The sequence below is a fragment of the Sciurus vulgaris genome (assembly GCF_902686455.1).
Source record: "Sciurus vulgaris genome assembly, chromosome: 12".
In the NCBI taxonomy this organism is placed as follows: Eukaryota; Metazoa; Chordata; class Mammalia; order Rodentia; family Sciuridae; genus Sciurus; species Sciurus vulgaris.
In genome coordinates, this window is record NC_136473.1 from 85,399,954 (window position 1) to 85,427,135 (window position 27,182).

At 31.6% G+C, this 27,182-nt stretch overlaps 1 protein-coding gene across 4 annotated transcripts in view; it reads left to right on the top strand.

Moving 5' to 3' along the window:
- Positions 1 to 27,182, top strand: part of DENND1B (DENN domain containing 1B) — a 232,239-nt gene that overhangs the window by 57,674 nt on the left and 147,383 nt on the right. For all 4 annotated transcript variants that reach the window (XM_079107996.1, XM_079107998.1, XM_079107997.1 and 1 more), the window contains exon 3: positions 14,179 to 14,222. In XM_079107996.1, coding sequence (XP_078964122.1) covers positions 14,179 to 14,222 — 44 coding nt within the window. The remainder of the gene's footprint in view (positions 1 to 14,178; positions 14,223 to 27,182) is intronic.

Below are 27,182 nucleotides of genomic sequence, written 5' to 3' on the forward strand. Positions count from 1 at the left end.
GCATTTTTGCTGAGACTGACTTTGAACTTGCAATCCTCCTGCCTCAGCCTCCCGAGCCTCTGGGATTACAGGTGTGTGCTACTGTGCCTGGTCTCTGATATAGTTGTTATCTTTAGTGAAAATATGTAGTGAAAACATAAGAGCAGAACACTCAACTCTTTTTGATATGCAGAAATACTTAATTTCATTATATTTGTTAGAATTGATCAGGCTTGGGCTGGGGTGTGGCTCAGTGGTAGAATGCTTGCCTAGCACACATGAGGCACTGGGTTCATCACTCTAGGGGATCCTCTTAGCCCCAGACTATACTCTGAGAACCACAGGTACAGCATCACAGAAAGATAAATAAAGGCGTTGTGTCCATCTACAACTAAAAAAAATTTATAAAAAGAATTGATCAGGCTTATGTTAAATTATGATAGGTACTTCTCAAAAATAAGCAAGTTAAAATAAATTAATGAAATTTACTGTGAAGAAATTAATATGGTAGTAAAGAATTACATATGCATTGTGTATGTTCATTGAATAGAGAATGAAAAATAATTCAATGAAACAACTAGATAGGCCACTTTCATATAAAGTATACATCAAGAATATAAAACAATTTATGGCTTCAGGAGCTTTATTTAAATGAGACAAATAAAATATTTAAGTAGAAGTATAAATCAGTATTGCATGTTTCAAAGCATCTGGAGCAGTCAGTATGTATTGCCTGGAAATGGGACAGGTTTTGTGACTTTAGTGCTTTGGAAAAGCCTCCTAGCTTATGTCCAGAGCAATGCATAGAATTTGGAGAGATGGAGAAAAGAGAATATAGAATTTCATGAAAGGAGTAAAGCATATGTTGGAGTATGAGTAAAGCCTTAGAACTGGAAATAAATGCTATATGAAAGGTAAGATACCTGGATTGGGTAAACATTTAGGTATTGGAATGTGGTGTGTAATATGTTTTGATAGGTAGAGTGAAATCAGGAAGTGCAGAATTTTTCTGTACTAATTGGATGAAGTTATTTATTGCATTAAACTGGCATATTTTATTGAGACATTAAGTGGTTATGTAGTTTAAGGAATTGGGTTTTGATAATGTAAGCAGTAGGGAGGCAGTGAACATTTTTCTTTGAAGGAAGGCATAATAAAAAACACTTTTTAAAGAAGATTAATTTCCTGGCAATGGATTGAGCAGAGGTGTGACAGGAAAATTACTTAGGCAATAAGGATTTAGAGTTGGATGAAAATAGAAGAGGAGGACTGGATCCAGGCTACATTTCAGAGGAACTAACATGATTAGATAACTGATTGGATATGAGGATGAAGAAGGCATGATAGGACTGATTCTGGGATTTTAATTTTGGTGTCTGGTGCTTCCTTTAATGGAGTGAGATGGCTAGGATTCAGTTTTAGACCCTAGTTAAGGGGATAGTGTAATGAAGTCAGGAACGATTGGGCTAGGGAATACAGAATTCAGCTTTATGAAAAAACACTTGTGTTTTGCACATGACAGTATTAGCTGAGTATCATTTATCTGAAATGCTTGGTACTAGAAGTGTTTCAGATTTTGGAATATTTTCATAGACTCTAACTATGGAACATCCCTAATTCAAAAATTCAAAATCTAAAGTCTGAAAATTTTTATTTTATAGTACTGGGGGTTGAACCCAGGGCTTCATGCAAGTGATCTACCATTGAGTTACATCCCCAGCTCATTTGTTTTATTTTTATTTTATTTTTTTGAGACACAGTCTTACTAAGATGTTGAGTCTTTCCTTGAATTTGCAGTCCTCTTGCCTCAGCCTCCTGAGTAACTCAAAATCTGAACCATATTGAGTGCTATATCCTTACTGTAATACATCATATTTTAGTTCTGAGTACAGCTTGAAGCAGTGTTTGAAACTTGAAAAAAGACTAAGTCTTTAAAAGGTTTGAGGAAAATTTATCTTTACATAAAAATGGAGACAGTGATTAGCTCAGGCTACATGTTCAAATCACCTTCAGAGTTCTTTTAAAAAGTTCAGGTGTCTGGTTTGGTATGAAGTTGGGCCAAGGAGGCACTTTTTTTTTTTTTTTTTTTTTTTAACATGATATTCTTTAAGTAATCCTAATGAGCAGAAAGGGTTGAGAATCATTATACTTATACACAGGAAATACTTGCAAGGAATGGGAAATAGAGTTTCAGTAACAGTGTTTTGAAGTTTTAAAAATTTCTTGTGTGATTATCTATTTTCCTTTCACCTTTTCAACTAGAAAGAAAGAAGAGTTACAATCTCTTCTAAGAGATTTAGTTGAGCATTGTGAAGAATATTCAACCATTAGGTTTATTAGACACTTTAGCAGGGAAACTGGGGGACTTGGAACAGTTCCTGTGTTATGTGCATGTGCACTCGTTTCAGTGGAATATGAAGAAGGCTGACTTGCAGGGATAAAGTCTCTTTTGACCCCTATTGCCTATGATCTACAATATATGATTATTTTACTCTCTTAATCTCACAGATTAAATTATCTGTGTTTCACTTGCATTCTCCTTAGAAGTAGAATTCATTCCATTTTGTCCCCAAACCAGATCATTGTTTTCTATTTGAAACACGCAGACAGCCAAGTCTTTTTAAATATAATCTCCAATAACTTGATAATTATATGCTCTAAGAAAAGTAAGTGAAAATTATTCTAGGACTTAATTATTGGTAAGCATGTTCAGACTAATAGTTTTCTGCCCCTTCATGGAAGTGATTTCTTGTTGCCAATATCAGTGGTATATTTACCAATCATAATGTTGACCTCAGAGGTTAATGATATATACCCATTTTTAGTTCAAGGACATTCTGGATATCATCAGAGAAAATTTTAGAAACAGAACAGCATTTAATTGCAAATAGGATGAACTATCTATTTACATCTCTATTTCTTTCATAGTATTTCAAAAGAAAATACTGAAACTGAAATTCAATGTCTAGGTTATACTCATTTTGTTTGTTATTTTACTTTTTCCTTAACAAGTTTCTTAATTTTTATTGTGGACATTTTAAAGGTGTTACCTAGAAGTCCTCAGACCTCTCTAATTCAGGGTATAGACGACATCATGCTGCTATTTAAACTTGATTGTTTGCTTGATCACTTCTATCAGGGTACCTTTTGGATCTTAGTCCAGGAGGACCTAGAGGTATTCATTTTCTTTTCATATTTTTGAGGTGTTTGTTTTCTTTTCATATTTCTGTAGTCTCTGTGGGGTATCTCAAAGTTGCTCAGAAGCTGCTCATCTCCCTTAACTGCTATACTAATTTATACCTTCCCCCTTGAGTCTTCCTTGCAGTGATTTCCACTGATACAGTTCTTTCTCTAGACTGTTTTAGTGTTCTTTGTAGGGGAATGCTTTGAGACATGGATTGAGGCTGATAGTGACATGTAACCTTACCTCAGACAGCTGTTTGAAATGTATCCTATTTTTCTGTTGCTTGGCTCCTGGACTATCATTCATGAATGACATTACCAGTTATGGCTCTTTATACATTCAGTGTCACTTCATCTTTCATGGTCTGGTTACTGTTCTGAAAAGTGGGCAAAGAGGTAGCTCTTTATCATCTGTATTAATGAAGTTCTGCTAAAGTAGAACTCTTTTAGTTTTACAGAACAGTCCTTTCCTTCCAAGATTATCCATATGCCACCAAGATCCTTGGGTCAGGTCATGTTCATAAAGCAAACAACCACTGTAATCTGCAGGGAGAGTTTCCTTTTGACCCTTAGGTCTTATTGTATCTTGGGATGAATTCTGTCTCAGAAGATTGCATTATCTGCTTCCTTGCCTGCTATTTCCCCATGAATTGTCCACATATGTCTGAATTCTAATGCTAATAATATATGATCCAAGGTCTTATCCCAGGAAATTCATTTTAACATTATATGAATTATTATAGTAACCTAATAATTGAGTTACTTATTTTCTTGTCATTCAGTTTATATTCAACTCAGAGGCCAGGGTAATCCTGTTAAACTATTTCAGATGATGTCACCACTCTACTCCAACTGTCTGTGGCTTCCTTCCCTAGAGTGTGAGCCAAGTTCTATTTTATGACTCTTAAGGTCTTTTGGGTTCTTTTTTTCTCCCTTATCTCTCTGACTTCATCTTGTCTACCTTATTTAATACTATGTCTTTAGAGATTTCTTTATTTGAAAAAGTAAAATTTTTAAAAAACTGTAGCATTTTCTAGACTGTAGTATTTCATAGGATAATAGTTTGTATAACCATTTTTATATTGACATGCACATACATTATTTCCAGTACATTGTTAATTGTAAATGGTGGTTCAGTAAACACTGTTATGCATGTATGTCTGCACATAGGAAATACATAATTTTATGCATTTTACAATGTCCTTTTGGATAATTACCTGTTTTTCCTGATGCTACGGTCTTTAGCCACTCCTTTACTCCTTGGTAAATCTTTCAGCTTTATTTTCCTGAAAATGCTTTTATTTTAACTACATTGTTGTCCACAGTTTTTGAATGACAAACATATATTCTTAAAGGTTCTGATTTCATTATTCCACTGTCTTCTGGCTTTCATTGCCGCAATTGAGAAGTCTGCTGTCAGTATAATAACATATATTTTCTGGTTGTCTTTTTTCCTGTCTAGGATGTTTTTAAAGATAAACACATCTTTTTGTATTTGCAATTTCATTATGATACATCTAGTCTTCTCTTTTTGCTTGGACTTGCCATGATTTGTAAATCTTAATACTTATGTATTTCCCCAGTTTGGAAAAATAAGTCTTTAGTTCTTCTAATATTATTTTCATCCCTTTTCCATTATATACATTCCAGTCTTTTTGGTCTGCTATTATAGAACTCTGAGGAGATGTATGTTACCATTCTGATCTTTTTTTTCTTCGTAGCCTTTTTATGTGTCTCTCATCTCTCTGTGCCTTATTCTTTTTAATATTTTTTATGCTTTTGTGTCTGATTCAGTTCATTATTTTTTCTTTAGTTGTATATTGTCTGTTGCTTATTCTATCCATTGTTTTTAATTTCATAGATTATACTTTTATGTTTTGTAGAGTTCTAGTTTTCTGAATTTGCCTTTTAAAAAGTAATTTCATTTCTTGCTCATGTTTTTAATCCTCATTTTATTCTTTAAACATTTTAAATGTTTTTATCATATTTTTTTTTAGATAATTTTAGTATCAGAAGGCTTTGTTTGAGAGGATCATTGTTAATTCTGTTGTTTGTTTTTATGGGTTTTGATCACAGGTATTTAGATTTTGTAGTATCATGTTTGGCAAGATCTGAGTTGAGTGTTTCTCCTTTCAAAGAGCACTTGTACTTTCCTGTGCAACATGCCTGAAATTCTGACTCTCAGGGTTCACAGGATCCAGCCATAGGCTTTGTATATGTAAAGATAAATAAGATAAAATAATTATTGCACTTATAGTAACTTCCTTAGTGAATTTATTTTATTTATTAATTTTATTTTACATTTTGTTTGATTCTAACTTGAAGGTATTCTTGGAGAAATGTGATGCATGGGTGAATTTGGTTTTTTAATATTTTGATTTATAGTTGAATTTTTATTTGAAAAATAATTTTAAATGTTTTTAGTAATTATTCTTCATATAGCTTTAACATATTTTTATTTTGGTAAACTTCAAGTCATTTTATAGTTAGTATGGTCCAAATGACTTCAACTGTTTGTGCTGCATCTAAGAGTGCTAAGAGTCTATGGTCATTCAGACTCTTTGTGTATTAAGCCAAAAAGGCTTTGGCCAAGTTTGTACTTTTAGTCACTTGTTTTTGCTGTAACATTAAAATTATCTTAAATGTTGGGAATGTATTAAGTGTTATAAATAAAATGAAACTGCCTTAGGAGAGGTTCCATGAATTTTATATTTCTGAAATTTCATGTTAAGGCCGTAGTTCTGGTAAATATTTTAATTCAAAGAGTTAAATATAATGAATTTTGAGAAGTATATCTCTTCTTTTTATTTGATCATTTACTTAGAAAAAGGAAATAGAAAAATGACTGTGTAATGCTAAAGCCTGGCTTCTTGCCTTCTATCTTTAAGGGAATCATGAAAAAGCTAATGTTCAAGGGTATGTTGAACATATCAGCTGACTAAAAGGGTATATCAGATTTTATATGACAGATCATCTTTCTACAAGCAACCTATTAACTTTTTCCCCCCTGTGTTCTTACAAAAACTTTTGTGTTGACTTTTAATGATTGGTATCTGAAAAATGTCAAAACATTGATTCGCAGTTGTAAGTTCCTTGTCTTAGATTAATCAAGATTGAACATCTGTGGTACAGCATTTCTTTCCCTCTTTTGTTGTTGGTATTTTTTTTTTTTATGTCTCATGAAGGGCCCTTGGGACAGATGGCCCCTCACTGTTGATGGTTCGATTACCATGATCACCCACAGCTTCAGAGGAGTGCGAAGAAAAGAAATTGCTTTCTTTGTCAAGGTGTTTTCAATTCAATTCTCACCCATTAGCCCTGTTTGGTTAAGTTTGGAATTACTCTATCAGGTGATTGATGAGGGTTTTCATTTTATTATAATAGGTCTTTTTAAAAAAGAAATAGAAGAAACAGAATATGTCTAACATGCTACAAATTGGATTATATTTTCTTAAGGTTCTTTAAAGTTCTATTTTAATTGCCTTCATTAGAATTTTCTAGTATATGAGCAAGAAGTGCTTCCTCATTTTGAGTTGTAACACTAATTACGTATCATTCTGGGAAAAAAATATTTAGAAAGTCTAGAATTACCCATTAAATTAGTTGTATGGTTTCAGTTTCAAAAGCACCAAAATTATTCTATAGTAGGATTAGTTTGATTATCCTACTATAACAGGATAATCAAACTTGTGTCTCTTTCAATGAGGGTAATTGCAATGAGATCCTAACAGTAGATTTAATTTGTATCACCACTTATGTACATTTTTAGAAGCATGAAAAAATGACCAAATTTTAAAAATTGCTTGCTTTTAATTTTAAACATATATATTATGTAAAGCACAGAAGTGTGATCTTTTTGCAATTATGTAAAACATTGTGAAATAATGTTTTCATTTTCTTAATTTTTTTAATATGTAAGTCAAACTTACATGATTAGGAATTGTGTTAATTCCAGCTTGAGATGGTATTGATTTAAGTGCTATTCATGATTAATATCATTTTCTAGGTTTCTTCACATCATTTTTTCAAATTTTGTTTAGGAGAGATCTATAGGGTTTACGTTATTGTTTTAAAAAGTCTTGAAATATATGGTTTGCTGAAAGTATTCTGTGGATAATTAAGAAATTTTCTAGACTTTTGCATGTTCTTGAAACTACTACCCATTGAATGAAGGAATATCGACAAAGTAGAGCAAACTTTTTTCTAAATGAGTGTGTTTCATGCACAGCAAAGCAGCATAGTTAGGAAGGATGTTCCACTGGAAACACAGACCCTGAATTCTAATCTTGTCTTCAATAGTTCCTAGTTCAAGACACAGGATCCAGGGTAACATTTTAAAGTCTGGATTATCAAAATAATCTTTAAGAACCCTTTCTCATTCAGAAAAATTCCAAGATTCTATCCATAGTAATGAGACTTTTTAAAAATGCTACACATAAATAAATATATGTGCATTTACAGATAATCTTTCTGTGCATTTAATCTTTCATTGTTCAGTTTGAAAGTAACTTAAATTCTATAAAGGAAAGCTGCCTAAGAATACACAGCAAAAATATTATCTCACATATCTGAGATGGTAAGGTACAAAAAATTCTGAAATATTGGGCTATGAATGTATATGTATCAATCCTGCAGAGGTAGAGAGAATGCTAGCATGTATTTATGAACATATAATTAGAGTCTCCATAATTTTTCCTGAAATACTATAATTCTAATGTCATAAAATATTACATTTTGAAATAAAAATTCTTTTCATTGGGATATGGAAATCGAATTATAGTATTACTAATATTTATTAGTACAGAAAAGGTTTTAAAGATATTTTGGCAGCGTTTTTCTTACTAAAATTACTTCCTGCTATAATTGCCATGGTTCATGGTTTCTCCTACCTTCGGAAAGATATCTCTCGTCAAATAAAATATATGTGTACTAAAAAGAATTCTCAATTACTGCCATATTTTAAATAATATTTATAATCAATAAATATTAAATCTCTTAACATATGATACATAATACTGATCATTGTGAAAGATAACATGGTATGTGCCATTAGTTCTCAAAGTGTGGTCCTCATAGAACCAGTAGCATCAGTATCACCTGGGAGCTTTTTAGAATTGCAGTTTCTCAGACCCACATAAGGCCTACAGAATGAAAATGTCTTGGAGTGGGACCCAGTGATTTGTGCTTTAACAGTCTCCCTTGACATTTCTGTTGCATGCTGAAGTTTGAGAACTATTGACCTTGGACATTAAGAAGATACTAAAGTTCTATATTATCATGCATATATATTTTTAAAATTTAATTAACATAGGAATTCTGCACATTTATGGGGCAAAGTGTGATATTTCTTTGCATGTAAACTGTATTGCTCATCTTAGGTAATTGGCATATCTGTTGTGTGTCATCTATATGTTAGCCTTCATTTATACAATATCTGATTACTTGTATTTTATTAAGAATGGATGAGTTTGAGGCCAGCCTCAGCAACTTAGTAATGCCCTGTCTCAAAGTTTTAAAAAATGAAGAAGGGCAGGAGATGTAGCTCAATGGTAAAAGCACCCCTGGTTTAAATCCTCACAGTACTGGAAAAACAAAAGAATGAAACAAAACATAAAGAATGTAGTTTGAATTTATTATTGATTTTATTTTTGCTACTCCTTACATTTTTAAAGTTCCTAATGCACTTCATTATATTGGTTATTTTTTGGTGGGGTATGAATCAGTAGAGCTTTTTATTACTCCTTTATCACAGTGACTGATATCTTTCCACCAGTGCTTTAAATTTGTGTTTTGCTGGAGCGCATGCCAAGGAATAATGTCAAGGTATTGGTTTTCTGGATCTCTAACTTCAACAAGATCCAAAATAATTGAGTGAGATGCTTTCTTAAAATCTTTTATGCAGTCAGGCTTGATATGAAAATGCAATAATTACTGGGTTTGAAATCCAGTATGTGGTAGAGTTAAAAATTATAATTTTAACTGTAATTACCTAATTACATACTTTTTAATCTTTTCATATAATAGTACATGTAGAAAAATGATATTTATATGGTGTACTTGGAAGAAAAGATGAGATTCTGTTCTTTCATGTGAACCTAGAGAGAGAAAAAAGGGAGAAAGACATAGAATTGCTGTTTTTTAGAATCTGTCTCTAGTCATAGAAAGTATTGTATATTAATGGTAGGCCATCAGCTGCTTCATTTGATAATTTTACAAATACTTCCATTTTATTTATCTTATTTCTCAATCCTACAGTTTTTTGATATATGTAATATATCTTCAAATAAAAAATTTTTTTAAAAGTGCTTTGTATAACACTTGTATGGCTTTGTATAACATACAATATTATTGGATTTTATAGAAAAAAATCCACCTTCTCTTTGTTAGCTTTAGGTAAGTCATTTATGTCTGTAAGTGCTCTTATGTGCAAGTTCTCTTTTTATCACACGCCCAAAGAAACTGACCCTGACTGAATCCACCAATTTTATCTTACATCTGGGTTGCTGGATCATGATGGAGAAATCCCACTTTGTAACCATTCAGTGCCAGGATGGCCACTTTCATAAACTGAGTACTAATTATTGACTGAACTGTTAGTTACCTTCTCCTTGAACCTCCAACAATCCCTTTTCTAAGCAGAGAACTTTGCTTCAGGGAGCTTTTCACCAGAGGGAAAAATGCCAGTTTTTACATATGTTTCATCTTTGCACCACACATCCTGCAAACTTGTCTTCTGTCCCTTTTTCCGTGTCACAGTGGAAGGTTTGCTCTAGCTTCTGTTCGTGGCTCATCTCACTGTCTTGGTTAAGATTCCTCCCTTCCTGGCTTCTTAGGGATCTTATTTTCCCTTTTTGGGGGGCTTCTACTTGCTTATTAGTTTCTATCAGCATGTTCTAATCTGTCCTGTCAAAGAAAAAAAATCTATTAACTTCATCTTTCCATTTACCTTTACTTTCTTCATCCTATGTAGCCTTCCTTAAATAAATTGCCTCCATACACACTGCCTCTTTTCTCATACTTATTCCAAAATCTTCTTAAATCTGCCTCCTAACCAACATGCTAGCTGAATTCTTCCTACTTTTCTGGTTGTTCTTTCTCCTTTGGCTGCTGCAGTGGCTTTTCTTGCCAACCCAGCTTCATCTCTTGATATTTCTTTCCCTTCCATTTCATATTCTAGACATAAGATTTTTTTCTTGTTTTTAAAATGCATTCTGCTTTCTTTTAACCCCCCAAATTTCATGCATATTCTTTCTCTAGAATGTTTTCTGTTATCCACTTTATAGTCAAATTAACCTTTGTCTAATATAAGTGTCAATTTAGAGGTCCTTTCCTTTAGTGGCTGTCTAAAGTAGGTTAGATTTCCTTATGACGTCCTTTTGTCATTGTAACCCACATTAAGTTGTTTGTCATATTTAAATGTTTTCCTTTTCTATAAATTGACCATTATATCACCACAGTTAAAAGAATAAAAATCACACATTTTTAAAACACATTTTATTAATTATTTTTGCTCATTTTTGTTCAAAATCCATCATCATTCCTTCATCTGCCACATTTCTTGAAATTATTAAGCTGATGAATTTTTAAGTTGAATTAAAGTATTCCTGCAGTATACATTGTTTAGAACAATACCTTGCACAAAAGCTGGATAGCCTTTGATATTTCTGTCCATTGACACTGTGAGGTACTAGAGGGCAGGGGCTTTGTTTATTTAGCACTCTATAGATTTTTGAACTAAATAAACAAATGGACCACAAAATGTATTAATTATTGGAAATTTTAAAAAAATGGGTGCTTCCTGTATTTTAAGAATGCTATAGTCTCTGACATTAGATAGCTATATGATTAAGAAAACTTATTATTTTGACTTCAGTTTCTTCATATGTAAACTTCTGATTCTGTACTGTAAATAAGTCAAACAAAAAAGGTCTAAACAAAATACTACTATTTTACATTCTACTTTTTCAACAATATGCCCTCTCTGAACTGTGATTTTATCTGTTAAATGCATACTTTAACAGATAGTGCATACTTAATTCATTTTTGAATTCTATGAATTAAGTTAGTTTTATTCACTTATGCAATTCAGAAGTTTTTCATGCACAGTTTTTGGGGTTCAGTAGAATCACACTAGTATTCCAAATTATTTTAATTTTCTTTTCCACTATGGATCAGAAAGTGTGAAATATCTGATTAAGAAAGAAAATATCACCAAATTTATTTTACTTTCCATTTTCGAAGAGGTTTTCTCATGAATTAGAAATCTTTGTGATAGTAGTACACACATAATAATTTAAACATTTCCTTCAAAATTTACTGATTTGAGAAAAATTTGTATATTTTCTTATTATGCTGTAATTGTTCTCATTAAAATAAAATTAATTACATTTATGTCAAAATTAAGATATACTCTTCCTGTAATATTTATTTGGTTTCTAGATTGTTGGCAGCAAACTGTTTTTAAAATAAAGATATAGAGCCTCCTTTACATTACTAGGAGACTCTGGAAAGAAGAAACAGTGTATTATCAGTCATCACTGGCACTGATGCTTCTTCCTGCCAGCAGTTCCCATCCTTTCACCCATAAAATCAGCATAAAATTGGCCTAACATTGCCAGATCAGATTGATTATCTAGAAAGTAATCCTCAGGGAACAGAAAATTCAGTCTTTGTGCAAAGTTGTAGAATTGGATTATTTATTTTTAGTCCCTTTTGTTTCTTCCTTTGCAGTACTTATGAAAAGTTGCCACAAAGATGTGTCAGATGGGGTCTAATATAACCACATAGCAGTAACTAAGTTAATCCTTTTAAAAATATGAATGCACATGATTCTAAAAAATTTTTAAGTACTGAAAAGTAAAATTTATTTAATGACAACAGTAGGATATTTTCCGCTAGATAATTAAACCAGTAGATGCTGTTTCTATGTACTCATTCTTTCTCTGTAAAAAATAGAATACAGGGGAAAAAAAGGACTGAGTAAGGGATGAGTGCAAAGTGAGGCACAAATCATATTAACTAAATGCTGCTGTTCACATTTTGGGCAGATTATGAGAAATACACAAGTTAAATGTCCTCATTTGAAGACAGGTGGATTTTTTCTTTTTTGCACCTAGTTATTAACCCAAAAGTCCTTAACCACTGAATCACATTCTTAGCCTCCACCCCCCCACCCCCGCCTTTTTTTGTAATTTTGAGAGAGGGTCTTACTAGGTTGCTTACAGCCTTCTTAAATTGCTGAGGATGGCTTGGAGCTTGTTATCCTCCTGCTTCAGCCTTCTGCAGTGGGTGGGATTACAGACGTGAGCCACCACACCCAGCTTAAAGACATAGGTGTAAGATACTTGCACAGACATTTTCTCAAATGTCTCTCAAAAGTTGTTTAAAAGGGATTTTAAGCATTCACATTGAAATCCCTTAATTATTTATGAGAAAGAACTAGGTTGTATTTTGTGTGATGATTTGTTTATGTGGCCATCGGTTTTTGTGTTAATTTATCAGCAGTAATAATATTTGTTTAATATTTCATGAAGATTCTATCACTTTTGTTTTATGAGATTTAAATCTGAACAGCTATCATTTTATGCTACTTACTTAACACATCATTTTGCCTGCCACTGAAACATAAATGTGTGTGAATGTGTATTCCAATTGGTAATATAGTTATCCATAGGACATTAATGCCTGAGGATTTTTAAGTGAGCTATATATAATGCATTTAACTTTTATGTCAGATATGTGTACATTGTTTTACATGAGGACATAATCATTTGTTGTTACCTTCATATATTTGTAATGTATATACGTTTTTAAATAATTTACCTATGCTAATTTATGTGGAAACTTTTTATTCCTTAATAAGTAATAAGTTTAGTTGTAGAAAGCTTGCTGCCTTTGCTTTTTAAGTTAAAATATTTGAAAAAAAATTCTGTTGAACTTACAAGCAATATTTTAGCAATTCACTGTTTTATTTACATGTCTTAGATGTTAAGATTCTGAATATTTTTAATTGTCTACCAGTTGAAAATACAAGAGGAGCCTGCTCATGCTAAAAATACTGCTAGCCATTCATTGAGTTTTGGAATTAGCACTTAGGAAATTATGCCCCCCTGAATTGTATTTTTAAAAAGCACGATGGAATAGTGGAAATAGTGGATTAGAGCTATAGTTTTCCTCTGACTTGATACATAAAGTGATATCTTTGACTTACCAAATCCTTTCACATAGGGTGGCATTCAAGCACTGTCAAATTGGCAAAAGTTTTATTGTGGGCTTTCAAAAGTTTCTTTTTTTTCAAGAAATAATATTAACTCATTTTACCTTTTAAAACATTTAAAATATTCATAAGTTTATTTTTGACAGTTAAAAAATAAGTGTGTGACCAAAATATTTACTAGTGGTAAATAAAATTATGAATTTTATTTTATTATACTACGTAAAAGAGAAATAGCATGTGGAACAATGGAAATGTAAAACTGGTGTGAATATATATAAAAGAATGTTAATATATATATAAATTTCTAGATAAATTTTCAGAAATATCCTACAAATATTAATTTTATGTTAAAAAAGCTGTCTTCTACTTACCTGCTAAATTATCTATTATTTTAAAAGTGATATATAGAGTTTACTTTAATTTAGTCTCTGAGGGCTGTACTGATTACATATTTACCACATTTATGTTTTAATTTCATATTAAAACTAATAGTTTTGCAAGTATAGTTAACATTGAAAATACTCAAAATCTTAAAATCTAAGATAAATAAATAAAAAAGTGAATTGCTAAAAAATGATTTTTTTATAAACTTGCCAAGTTATTAATTTCATTTAACCTTATTTCAAAAGTCATTAAAACCCTTAAAAGATTAAAATGTTTAATTTGATAAAGGGCAAATAATGAACCTGACCGACTATAAGTATTTGAAGAAAAATTTGCAAATTATAATTATAGTCTTGACTGTTGCTTTAAATGTTTTCCTTTGGCTCTTTTTAATGATATGTGTCAATTATTTGCAGATCCTGTGATATTGTGGAAATTCCCAGAGGACTTTGGAGATCAGGTTGGGACAATAATTTATAAATGATTAAAAATGTAATATTGTGATTATGATTACTATTGCTGCTGTTACACATAAATTGCCATAATTATTTTTCTTGATCAACCTGAGGGAAGAAGGAGCATGTATGAACAATATGTAGAAGAATTGTTTTTGGAGTTAGAGTAGATTAGCAAAGAAACTCTTATATTGAAAATAATAGGGCTTAGATATTTACAGTTTCAACATATTTTCATACTCATACTTAATTCTGCATAGACATTATTTCTGTCTGTGTAGAATTAAGTATAACTGCTATAAATAGGTGATTAGTTCTTTCCTTATCACAGTAATATCCCAATTATTTACATTTAGAGGTTGAATTATCAATATTTTCTTATAGACAATTTTTATCTATAGCTTGATTTTCTTAAACAGGGCAGGGTGAATTTATTCCATTCATGTTTTATAAATTATAGTCTTCTATAGTTCCTTAAGTATTTAGTATTACCAATATGATGAAATATTTTTACATACTATATGTAAATAGAAAAATATTAAAAATTTATATTACAATTTATCATTTTGAAGCTGAACTATATATAATATACGGTTAACAGTACAAATTTAAGTTTTTATAGAAATAAGTACCTTTTGCTGGATACCTAATGAGTAGGTTCCTTTTGTTTTAAAAGAAATGGGAGAAAATAGATCTTATCACTATTAAAATCAGAATACTATAAATTTATATAATCAATTCAATGATACAGTTCTGACAAATTACAAAACTTAAATCTGATAAAAGTATACATTTAAAGTAATTCATTTGGAAATAAATATACAGATGCATGATTTTTTGAATGTATGTGGAAGTATGGTGTTTTAGATGAAAGAAATCCAAAAAAAAAAAAAAAAAAAAGTCACTTAAATGAGCATGTTAAGCATTAGTTAGATCTAGTGCAGACCTTGACAGTGGTTTCAAATAAAAAGTCGTTTGGTACTTTTAATTTGGTTTTAGTCCTTTGGAGAAAGGATAGATTTGTAAATACCTTAACTATATAAAAGAAGTCCCTGTGGTGAAAACATGATTTGGAAATAAGAAGCTTAATTGGATATGTTCCCAAGTAGTATATAAAGAATAGAGTCTTGCTGACTCATTTTACCATTCTGAAATGTCCTTTTCCTGGTCTTCTCAGTTCTTTCTTGCCTACTGACCCAGGAACAAACCCCCTTTTCAGGTCATTTTGTTATTTTTATTTTTACCTCTTAAACTGCCCCTGAGAATTTTTAGGTGATCTGGAGAGTTTTAACAGGACTCATATATGAGTGATAATGTACTTGTTGGGTCCAGTGGTAGAAGAAAAATCAGTGAGATCAGTTGTGGTTATTCTTTATAACTGGTAAAGTGATGCTTGGAATTTTTCAATTGAAACTGAATTGTTGTTTTGTTTCTAAAATTTGTGAGGTCAACAGAACATCAATAAGTCCTCATATACTTAGTGAAATACAAAAATAAATAACGATGTAATGGTGATGAACATCCATAACCCCAGTGATTTCAGTTCACAACAATTCTCAGCCTTTTTGAGAGTTAGGGCTGAAAGGCGCCTTAGTTACCATTTTGTCTACCTACCTCACTTTACATATTGAAGAAGCCATGCTTCATAAGGTTAGGGCCTAGCACAGTTGTGCTGTGTGCTTTTTGGTGAATGTACTTAATACTACAGAAGATGTAAGCGATGTGTATGTTACTCACCCTTATGATCTTCTTTTTTCTGCTTGCTATCCACTTTTGTTGAAGAAGACATACTACAAAATGTAATTTTACTATAGAAATAAATTGTATTAGAGTAATGGCTGGGTTTAGTTGGCTAGAAATGTACATTTCATGTGCTTTAAGTGTTAGTTTATGTTGTTCAGTAATTTGATACATTTGGAAAAAACAAACTAAGTAGAATAAAATGTGTGCTTGTGCTATACATAACATTTGCTAAATCAGAGGATTATAGCTATTTTCATTAAGCCAAAATTATAAATCTTAACAAGTTTCCTAAAGATTTGTCTTAATAAAGTGAATTTTAAGAAGAATTTATCTATCTATCTGTATATTTATTTATTATTTTGCAGTATTAGGGATTGAACACAGGGCTTTTCTCATGAGGGACAGTGCTCTACCACTGAACTACATCCCATCCTTTTAAAATTTTTATTTTGAGACAGGGTCTTGCTAAGTTTCCCAGCCTGGCCTTGAAGTTGAGATCTTCCTTTCTCAGCCTACAGAGTAGCTGGAATTATAGATGTGTGCCTTTGTGCCTGAATAATAACTACTTTAAAATTCTAGCTCATTTAAGATATTAGAAGTTCAGTTTTCCCTAATTTTGTAAAACCTTTAGAAATATTCAGTTTATGTACATTTTTCTTTGTAAGCCCGTAAGAACAGTGCTTCTTCAATTTATGAGACTTTATAATAGAAAAGACCTTTCACACTAACACAAGAACAAAAGCCTTTCTGAATTACTGACATGTACTATACTATCACAGACATAAAATTTTTGGCGATAATTTTAGTTATTGTTTATAGTGAACAGACAATATAGTGTTGAAAAATAGATTTATAAAAGTAATGTGATAGTTTTCAAGGCCTTTTTAATGATATTTTTGATTATTACTCATATCAGAGATGAAATTTTTTGCCAAATACTGAACAAATCTGAACTTCGGCAGTTATCATGTAGCTTTATCTGCCTTAAAAACTTAAAATTATTCTTTGATACTTTTTTTTTTTTTTTTTCCAAAGTGCTGATGGTTGTAAAGAAGGTAGCATGTGGTTCTTGCCTTCTAGGAGTCTGTTAGGGAAAGGAAGATTTGGGGGAAAGGAAGATTTGGGGGACAGGAAGATTTGGGCTAGGCATAAGAAGTGAACCATTTGGGGCTTTGGTTTTACCATGAATGCATTGTTGAGATGCTGATGGTGAGGAAGAAAGCATGGGAGGTTATTTGTAAGCCTTATTTGACCACTGAGTTTTTTCCCATAAGTTGTTCCTCTTCAGATAAGAGTGATGAAGGAGGACATCACCATGCATAATTACATAAACAAATGTCATACCTATTGTATTGGAAAGACAGAATGATAGAACTATTTCATTATTCAAAGCTGAGGTAGAATGATAGAGATATTAGAATGCTATTCCTTGTATTTAGTTGAAGCCTTATGTTATTTTTTTCAGTAATATAGGTTTGAATTTGAGTTCTAAACTAGTCAGTTATATTCTTTTTGCTGTTAGGAAAGTATACCCTGCTATGAGTGACATAACACTTACTTCATGGCATTCACAGTAGGAATTAAGGTCTGTAAGAAACAGTGGAGTAGGCCTGGCTAAATTTCCTTCACATCCTGTGTTCCTGACTTTTTTTTTTTTTTTTTTGTGGTATTTTTATTTTTACTTCCCTTTTCCATTCTGATCCTTCTTTTGTTTGGTTCAAAAATTCAGTTTGAAAAATAATTCTTTGAAAACTTACATGACCACACCCACTAGTCTATTCTTCCATAACTTCTTTTATATTCCTCTATATTCTATAGTTTTATTTTTATTCCTTTATACCTTCCTCCTCCTCCTTTTCCTCCTCCTCCTCCTTCTTCTTCCTTTTTTTTTTTTTTTAGATGTCTCTATCTTCCTTGGGTTGAAAGTATGTTTCTTGAAAGAAAGGGGGAGAATCTTTTCATTATCAGTTTCCACACATAGCAGAATAGATGGCACATGGTAAGATGTGAATAAATGTTCTTTGAGTGTCTCCTTGAGTGAGTAACGGGTCAAAGGAAGTTGAATAAATTCAGGATAGCTTATCTTAATCATCCTAGAAAAATGGGAGGCAGGTAACCTACTGAAAGGGATGTGAGAGTAGTGTGTAAACTTAAATTTAGAAAAATTTTAAAAGAGTGTTATGAAAAATATAATAGGGTTTCATTAAAATTTGAATGAAAAGATGTGATGTGGCATAAGGGTTAGGCAGTTGGAAATTTTGTGGGTCCATTGATGACTGCTCGTGATGGGTACTTGATCTGTGTGCTCCTCCTCCCTCCTCTCATCCCTATGGAAGGCTTAAAAACAATTTAAATTTTAATATGTATTGACAACCTGGTGAATGCTCCCATGATAGGTGATCAAAGTTCATTTACAAATATTTGTAGAAAAATGCATATTATGATTATTTTAATAATAATATTAATAATTCCATTCATTAAGCAACTTTTGGCAGAAATGATCTGGAAACAGTTTGTATTATAATTATAAGTGAATGGGAGTAAAAAGCTACCTATTGTACAATAGTAGCAGAGCATTTTAAAATTTAACCTTCAGCTATATCTTTATAGTTAGTTTTATCTGTAGGCAGATAAAAATGAATATATTCTACATTGTACACAATTTTCTTTTTATGTGCCACAGTGTCTAATGAGTACAAAGTTTTGATTTTTAAAAAATTCACAAGTGTTGAAATATTTATTTTGAGATTAGGATTTAATAGATTGTTTCTGAATATGACCTACTTCATGATTGATATAAGAAACAAACTTATAAAATTCCCAGGTATCAATGTGCCTCAAAAGACAAAAGATAATTTAATTATCTTCTATGTCAGCTATTGTTTTTGAGTAGAAAAAATGAAATGGGTTAAAATAGTTTTTAATGTGAGAGAATACATTTTTATTTCCTTTCTTAGTAAATATATATACATATTATATGTGAATGCACTTCTGAGACAAATGATTTCTTAATTTTAACAAAATAAAATTTCATAAAGAGATAATGGGTAATTGTAAGGAAATTATATTGTAACTGGTTGCTTTGATTCATATTACAAAAATTTTATCAGTGATCTGTTTTATTCACCTTAAAATACCAATTATTTCTCATCAGTTTACTTTGTAGTAGATACACACAGTATATTTTTGGTATATTGCTATGTCTAAAAAAAGAATCATAAAGAAATGTTATAAGGTAGCAAGTCTGAAAATAACATAAAAATAAATCTAAGATCAGATCAGTTGTAATTATATTTTTCTATTTAACCAAGCTTTATATAGACCAGTTTTGTTTCTTTTGCAGGTGCAGTGTTGGGAAGCTCAAGGCAAAACATGATCACTTCTTATTTTATATAAATGCTCATTTTATATTTTGTGCTGATAAAATAGAAAATTTTATTGAAAACAAGAAAACTAATTTGGAAAAAAATGGTGATATTTTAGAAATTTGTTTTATAAATGACCTGGGTATTTTCTGGAAAACAAAACTATATGATTTAGCAAATTCTTATTGAAAAAAAAAGTTTGAATACATTTTAGATTAAATTTTATTTGAAAACCCCTGTAACAGTAATCTTAGTTTTCTGCTGAAGGATGAAATGTCTTATTTTAATGAGCTCTTAGAGGTAGGGTTTTTTATGTCTATTTTATGACAGTAAAAATATTATATTTTAACTAGAAGGCCCCTATTTCTTCAGCAACCTATACAAATTAAATAATATATGATATAGATTAAAATAAATAAATGTGATTTTACAGAAACTTACTTAAGCATATGACAAAAGTAAAGTTAGAATTTAGTTCTATTAAAGGATTCTGAGTTTTTGAGAGTGGAATAGAGAAATGATTTTTCCAAGGTAACTAAGATAGCATAAGCTGATGAATCAGAATCAATTCTTCCAAAGTCAAATGAAAACAAATTGAACATAATATTATGGGAACATGAAAGTCTCTCTTCTAGTTCAAAATTTTATATTTATTTAAATTTTTCTTTTAGTTTGAAAAGAAACTTAGTTATGAAACAAAAGGATGGAAACAAGAGTAACATGTTCAGATGTTACTTGATGGAAATGAGGTCTCTTGAAACTCACATAAAGTTACTGTTAATTCACTATATTACTTTGAAATAATTTTATTTTAATTATACTGCTTTAAAAATGACTTTTAGGGAAATTTTTAAGAATAGGTTTAAGTTGAATGGGATTTCAGAGGTATGATAGTAATTATCCATAAATTGCTATCTTACTTTCATATTTAGTGATTTCTATCTTTCCTTCCCCTTTTCAATACATTATTAATATATAAGCTTTTTAAAGGAAGTATTGCCAGATTGCTCATCAATGTTTAAAATTTAGGCCTTAAATACAACTTGGAAAACAAGTAATCATGAAAACACTCAACTATTAAAAATTTTAAGTTTAAAAATATTCTGTTAGCTGAAAGTACTGAACTTGATCAACATATGGTACCAGGGAGCCTCATCCCCGCCCGTTCTTTTGTTATCTCGTTATTGTTATAAGGCTTAATAACAGTTGTAAGCCATAGTTCTGGGTGTGGGGGTTAGTCCACCCTGGGGAGAAGAGGAGGAAACTGCAGTGTGGATTATGGAAATATGGATTGATCTAAAAAGAGACCTCTGGTAAAAGAATGGGGCTCAAAGGAAAGCTAGGAGAAACTAATGAAAAGATGATGGAATATGATGTGAAAATGATCATTTGAATCTTTTCTTTCATTCCCAGCTGCTGTGTTTTAGAGAAGAGGAATGCATTTGTGTATTAAGGGAAAGCTAAAAGAGTGCAGATGAATAGTTTTATTTATTAGATATATTTTCATTTTGATTCAGATAAAGTATGTGCATTTTAATAGACTTTGCATATGTTGACATTTTAAATATTAAAAATGTAATGTTAGATATATTTCATAGAAATGTTTTAAGTAGTGCATACTCGGCCTTCTTTAAATAGACCTAAGTTTAAAAATTGACTTCATGTTGTTATAATATTATTTTTATTAATTGTGACTGTTTTATTTAAAATATTATTACTTTTTAACTTAATTTTTCAAATGGGCAGCTAAATGTTTATGAATATGCATTTTTTAGATAAGTGATAATATTGCAGTTTAGCTTGATTTGTACTGAGTGATACTATCCAGCTCTCTATTCTTAGCGTGTTTGCCCAGATGTAACAGTGCAATCTAATGGTCATTTTTGCAAAATACAGACGCAAGGTACATGTGGCTTGAACTCATTTCTGGCGTGCTCATATATAAAGGTTGTTCCCTGGTTCTAAAGTTTGGGAAAAGTTAGACTAGGGGAAATTTAGGATGAGAGTATAAAAGTAAAGTTTTTGGGAAGAGGGTCTTATTTTGAAGGAGGATGGTGTTTTCAATTTTGCATATGTCAGGTATTACAGAAGAATATTTTCTAAGTTGTAGGAAACCTCTGACTGGAGTTAAGGAGAGAATTATTACATAGATTTTACTTGTGTAAATGAACTTTAAAAAGGTAAGTTTTGGGAAGATGTAAGAATATCAGAAAACATCTGCTTCTGTTCACCTCACCTCATGATAAACCTGTAATGAGAAATTTAGTTTGATAAACATATTTTACATAAATATTTTGTTTTGAAAGAGGTGGAGAGTATATCTGACTTGCTCTTTCAGATCTTGATAGACTCAAGCTGGCCACTTAGGATCATTTAATATGTTTTGCATTGCAAGTTGCAGTGGTTCAAAACTTTTTTATTATCCATGGAGTTAAATCAACAAAAAAATGTGACTTGATTACTTATAGGATATGGAATATGAAGGAGGGAGAATAATATTAAATAATTCCAAGTTTGGAATCTTGGGTCATAGAAGGAACAGCACATGAAATTAAACACAAGAACTTGTTAAAATAGGCACTAATTTGCCTATTTGTGTGACTGGAATGAATGGGGCTTGAGGTTGAGGCTATTAAGGTTTTGTGGGCCAGATTAAGAGCTTTGGTTTATGTTCTTTGGTGGTTGTCTATAGGAACTAAGTGATAACCATGAAGGGTATGTAGATAAGCAGATTTCCAAATATTCTATTTGTATTTTTGGTTAAGTGCTTGGATAGGAGAACAGGAGTTTGTTTGAGATATGGAGACTAATTAGAAGGCCATTGCAGAGGTTGAAAAGAACTGTTGAGAACTGGAACTAAGGAAAGGTCAAAGAGAAAGTGTAAAAGGGAATGAATTTGAGGTTCTTTCTTTTTTTTTTTTTTAATTTAGAGAAATAGATATACAAGATCTACCCTCTTAATAAAGTGTCCCCTCTTCCCTTCCCTTGGCAACTACCATTCTACTTTCTGCTTCTGTGAGTTTGACTATTTTATATACTTCACATAAGTAGAATCTAACAAATATTTATTTACTTAGCAAGATATCCTCAAGGTTCATCCACCTTTTTTGCTTATGGCAGGATTTCCTCCTCCTCCTTTCTTTTTTTCTTTTTTTCCTTTCTTTTAATTTTTTTTCTTTCTTTTTTTTTTCTTTCTTTTTTTTTTTTTTTTTTTTTTTTTTTTTGCTATGCTGGAGATTGAACCCAGAGTCTTACACATGCTAGGTATGTACTCTATCAATGAGCTACACCTGCAGCTGGATTGCCTTCTTTTTGAGACTGAATAGTATTTCACTGTATGTATATGTCACATATCCTTTATCTATTCATCTATCAGTGGAGATACATTATTTCCATTTCTCTATTGTGAAAAATGCTGCAAAGAACATAGGAGGGCAAATATCCCTTTGAAATCCCTATATTGCTTATTTTGATAAATACTAATAAGTGGAATTGCTGCATTATATGGTAGTTGCATAAAGAACTTTTTCCATGCCTACTGTCCTACTTTTTATGCTTATCAACAGTGTGTAAGGGTTCCAAATCCTGTATATTCTTTCCAACACTTCTCTTTTGGTTCTTTTTGTTTTGTTTTTTGATAATGAGTAACCTAATAGTTTCAATTTGTATTTTCCTCACAATTAGTGATGTTGAGCATCTTTTTCATGTACATGGTAGATATTTGAGTTTCTTATTTGAAGAAATGTCTGCACAAGTTCTTTGCCCAGTTTTTAATCAGGTTATTATCATCATCGTCTTGCTCTTAGGTTGTAGGAGACCCTTATACAATTTGTATACTAACTCCTTAACCTATATATGGTTTATGAATATTTCCTCCCATTCTGTATGATTGTCTTTTCACTGTTATCATTTTCTTTGCTATTTAGAAACTTTGGAATTTGATGTAGTCCCATCTTTCCGTGTTTGCCTTTGTAGCCTCTGCATATATCCATGCATGCCTATATGTAAAGATGGGTGGTACATTCAGGAGATCCTTGCCAAGCCTCCATCTATGTGAACTTTCCCCTGTGTTTTCTAGGAGTTTTACACTTCCAGTCCTTTTAAGTCTTCAATTCATTTTGAGTCTATGTTTGTTTATTCTCTGACGTGAAAATACCATTTTCCAAACACCGTTTGTTAAAGGGACTTGTGTTTTCTACATTAGGTATTTTTGAAAACTGTTGAAGATCATATGACCATACATACGTGGGATTATTTCTGGGCTTTATTCTGTTCCATTCCTCCAGGTGTTTATGTCAGTATCATACTATATATTTTTTGAAATCATGATGGGTGATGCCTCCAGCTTTATTCTTTCTCAAGATTTGTTTGCATATTTGAGTCCTTTTAGTTCCACCTCAATTATAGGATCATGGTTTTTTTTCTTTAGTTCTATAAAGACTGTCACTGAAATGTTAGGGATTTCATTGTAGATCACTTTATATAGTATGGAAATATAAACAATGTTAAGTCTTCCAGTCCATAAACTCAAGATGTCCTTCAATCTGTTTTAAAATTTCTTTCATCCATCTTTTTTATATTTTAGGGTATAAGCCTTTCACTTCCTAAATGGGATTATTTTCTTAATATCCATTTCAGATAGTTTGTGTATAGAAACAACTAATTTTAATCTGTTGATTTTTGTATCCAGTAACTTTGGCTAAATTTGTTTATTGTGTTAGTTTTTTGATGGAATCTTTTGGGCTTCTTATGTATGAGGTATGTCATCTGTGAACAGAAATAAATTTCTTTTCAATTTGAATGCCTTTTATTTATTTATTTTTTTCTTGACTAGTTGTTCTGACTGGGACTTTTACCATTATTTTGAATGGCAGTGGCAAAAGTGAGCATCATTGTTTTCTTTCTGATCCCAGAGGAAAAGCTTTTAGTTTTTCACCTGTGAGTATGATGCTAGCTGTGAACTTCACATATATGGCCTTCATTATTTTGAGGTAATTTTCCTTCTCTTCCTAGTTTCTTGAGATTTTTAAAAATCTTAAAACATATTGAATTTTGTCAAATGCTTTTCTGCATCTTTTGGAAGTTCTCTAAGAAAGTGGGTAAAAGAGGGCTGAAGTTTCTATATTAGAAAATTAAATGGTGATGCTATTAAAGACAAAAAGTTTTGAAGAGGATAATTAGCTGAATCTTTGAAACAATGTGCTTCACTTCTTCAAATATTCTTAAAATATTAATAGTTGCAAATGTAAAAAACAAAAAAAGTGCAGCCTTGGGAAGACATAGGACATTGCTAATACTAAGAAAAACCTTACCTTGTACTTTCCCAAGCACTTTACTTTTGTTAATTCATATAATTTTCACTGTAAGTCTATAAAATAGATACTAGTTATCATCTCACTTTATAAATAAGGAAACTGAAGCACACAGAGGTCAATTACTTGCTCAAGGCCCCACAGTTAATTAAGTTGCAGAACACTGATTTGAACCAAGGCAATCTGGACTCAGTGTTTATACACTTAACTGCTATACTGTTCTGCCTCTGAATAATAAAGGCACCTATTCCTGGGCATGCTTAAGCATTGTGTTGAAACGTTTCTTTACTATATGAATTAACTTGTCTAAGCCTCAGCATGCCTGTTATTTCATAGATAAGGAAAAGCTATGTGTGTGATTTTATATAGCTGTGAAGTAGCTACACTGGATTCAAAACCGAGCATTCAGACCAGCAACCCAAGTTTTTATCTGTTGTATATGATGCTGAGAGTAGATTTCCCACTGAGAGGGAAGGGCTGAAGATGGACCTGGGAAAACACCAATAGAGAAGGCTTATGGAGAAGGAGTTGTGTAGTAGTCTGAAAAGAAGTGACCAAGATGGGAAGAGAGCTAGAAAAAGAGAACATGGACCTCTAGGGAAGCTACTTGTGAGCTGGATGAGATTAGTCAGAAGCATTGGTTTCCTCAGGGTGGAATGCTTTCATCTGTGAATCCCAAACGCTTCTTATGTAGTAGACACTGAATAAATGGATGCTCAGTTAACGAGTGAAGTGCCACACATTACAAAATTCAGATGTGATAGGGGATGGAGAAAAGACTATTTGTGTGTTATGCACAATTACTGGCAGCGGTAGCGTGAGAAGACTCAAAAACAAAAGGTGATAGAAACGTGAGTGTAGATCATACTTTCAGGATGTTTACTGTGTAACGAGCTATTTTACTTTGTAGATGATGAAAGGTCAAATCAAACTTTACATAATTTGCCTTAATCTGCTTTTATAAGTGAGGTGGTCTTATTTTTATATTATTCCTTATTTTCCCTACATCCCAATAAAATAATATTTTGTAAAGAATAGAAGGTTTGAGATAATTTCTTCAAGAGAATTATTAATTAACTTAATTTAACTGAGAAAGCATATCAGGTAAAATGTTTTAGGACTTCTCATATGTTGAGTAAAATCCTTTAAAAGAGACTCAGGAAACTGCTTTCTCCTTAAGGTCCCTTGTGCCAGAGTGGCCTAGATTAGGGCTGAGCAAAGCTTCTTGCTGTTTGGTAAGGACTGTTTGATGGCTTTTTGTATGTAAAAAGACCAGTGTTCGTTTTTCAGTTTCTTATAGAAAGTGTTCTCCATTATAAAAACGAAGGACAAAATTGGCACCTTCACTTAGAGTCTCAGCAAGAGGCCAAAGATTACATCAGCAGGGAGTGTGAACTAAATTTTTATTTCAAGAGGTGGGTGTTCTATAATAGGGGCTGAATAAGTTTGCAACATGATAGCTCATCGTATTTCTGTTTAGAAATACTTAAACTACTTATAACTTCAAATTAAAAATTATGGGCATGTGCATTTTTTTATAAAAGAAAAATCTTGCATAATTTAAGGTCACCTAAAAATATAGAAGGGAAATTGGAGCTCCTAGATTATTTTTTTTTCTTCAGCTTGCTGCTAAATAAAACCTGAATAAGTCTTTATTTTAATTATTAAGTACTTACTTAGTTCCTGCTTTAAATTGAAGGGCTTAAAAAAGTCTAATAAAATTTGTTGAATAAAGTTGCTAAAAGTATAATAACTGACCCCAGTATGTTTGCCATCTGAGCTAAAGTTTTCTATTTGGCCATCAGATGCAGATAGCTTTGATCCATCTACAGATTCTCACTGAACCTAAGCTAATGAAATACTTTTTCAATTCTTTGTCCATTTTTATGAATCTCATCCTGCCTGTTTTCTGTTTAACTTCATCCTGCCTGTGTTACTCTAGTGTTTTTTACTTGATCTGATATAACCTTTTTCTAAATGCAGCATGTGATCTTTTTTTTAGATTTTAAATACTTCAAATCGATTTTGCTCAACTGAGAATCAATTTAGGTTCTCATTTAAAAGTCTCTTGAAATAAATTGTATGTTTGTGTTATAAATTTAATATCCTCAGTAGTAGCAAACAAGCATAAATGCAAGCAGTAATATATATATAATATATATATATATATATATACACACACACACACACACACACACACACATATTTTTTTTTTTTTTTTGCTCCAGGGCTTAATTTTAAGGGAGGAGAACAATCTAGGGCAAGTAAGAGTCATATTTGTGATTACATATTGTCTCACCTCTCCTCCTACTATTTGTCAATACTCTGCCACTTTATTTTCCATAAATATAACTGGTTGAACTTTGATTCTGAAGTATTGGTTGAATAATCTTAACTTTTCATGTATTTGAATAATACCCATCGTACAGAGACAAAGTAGGCCTCAGATATAGGAAATTGCTAATTATAGATTACAACCTGGGAGAAAAAAAAGAGCAAAGCAAAGCACATAGGGTAGGGCATAATGCCTTTAAGCTTCAGGTTG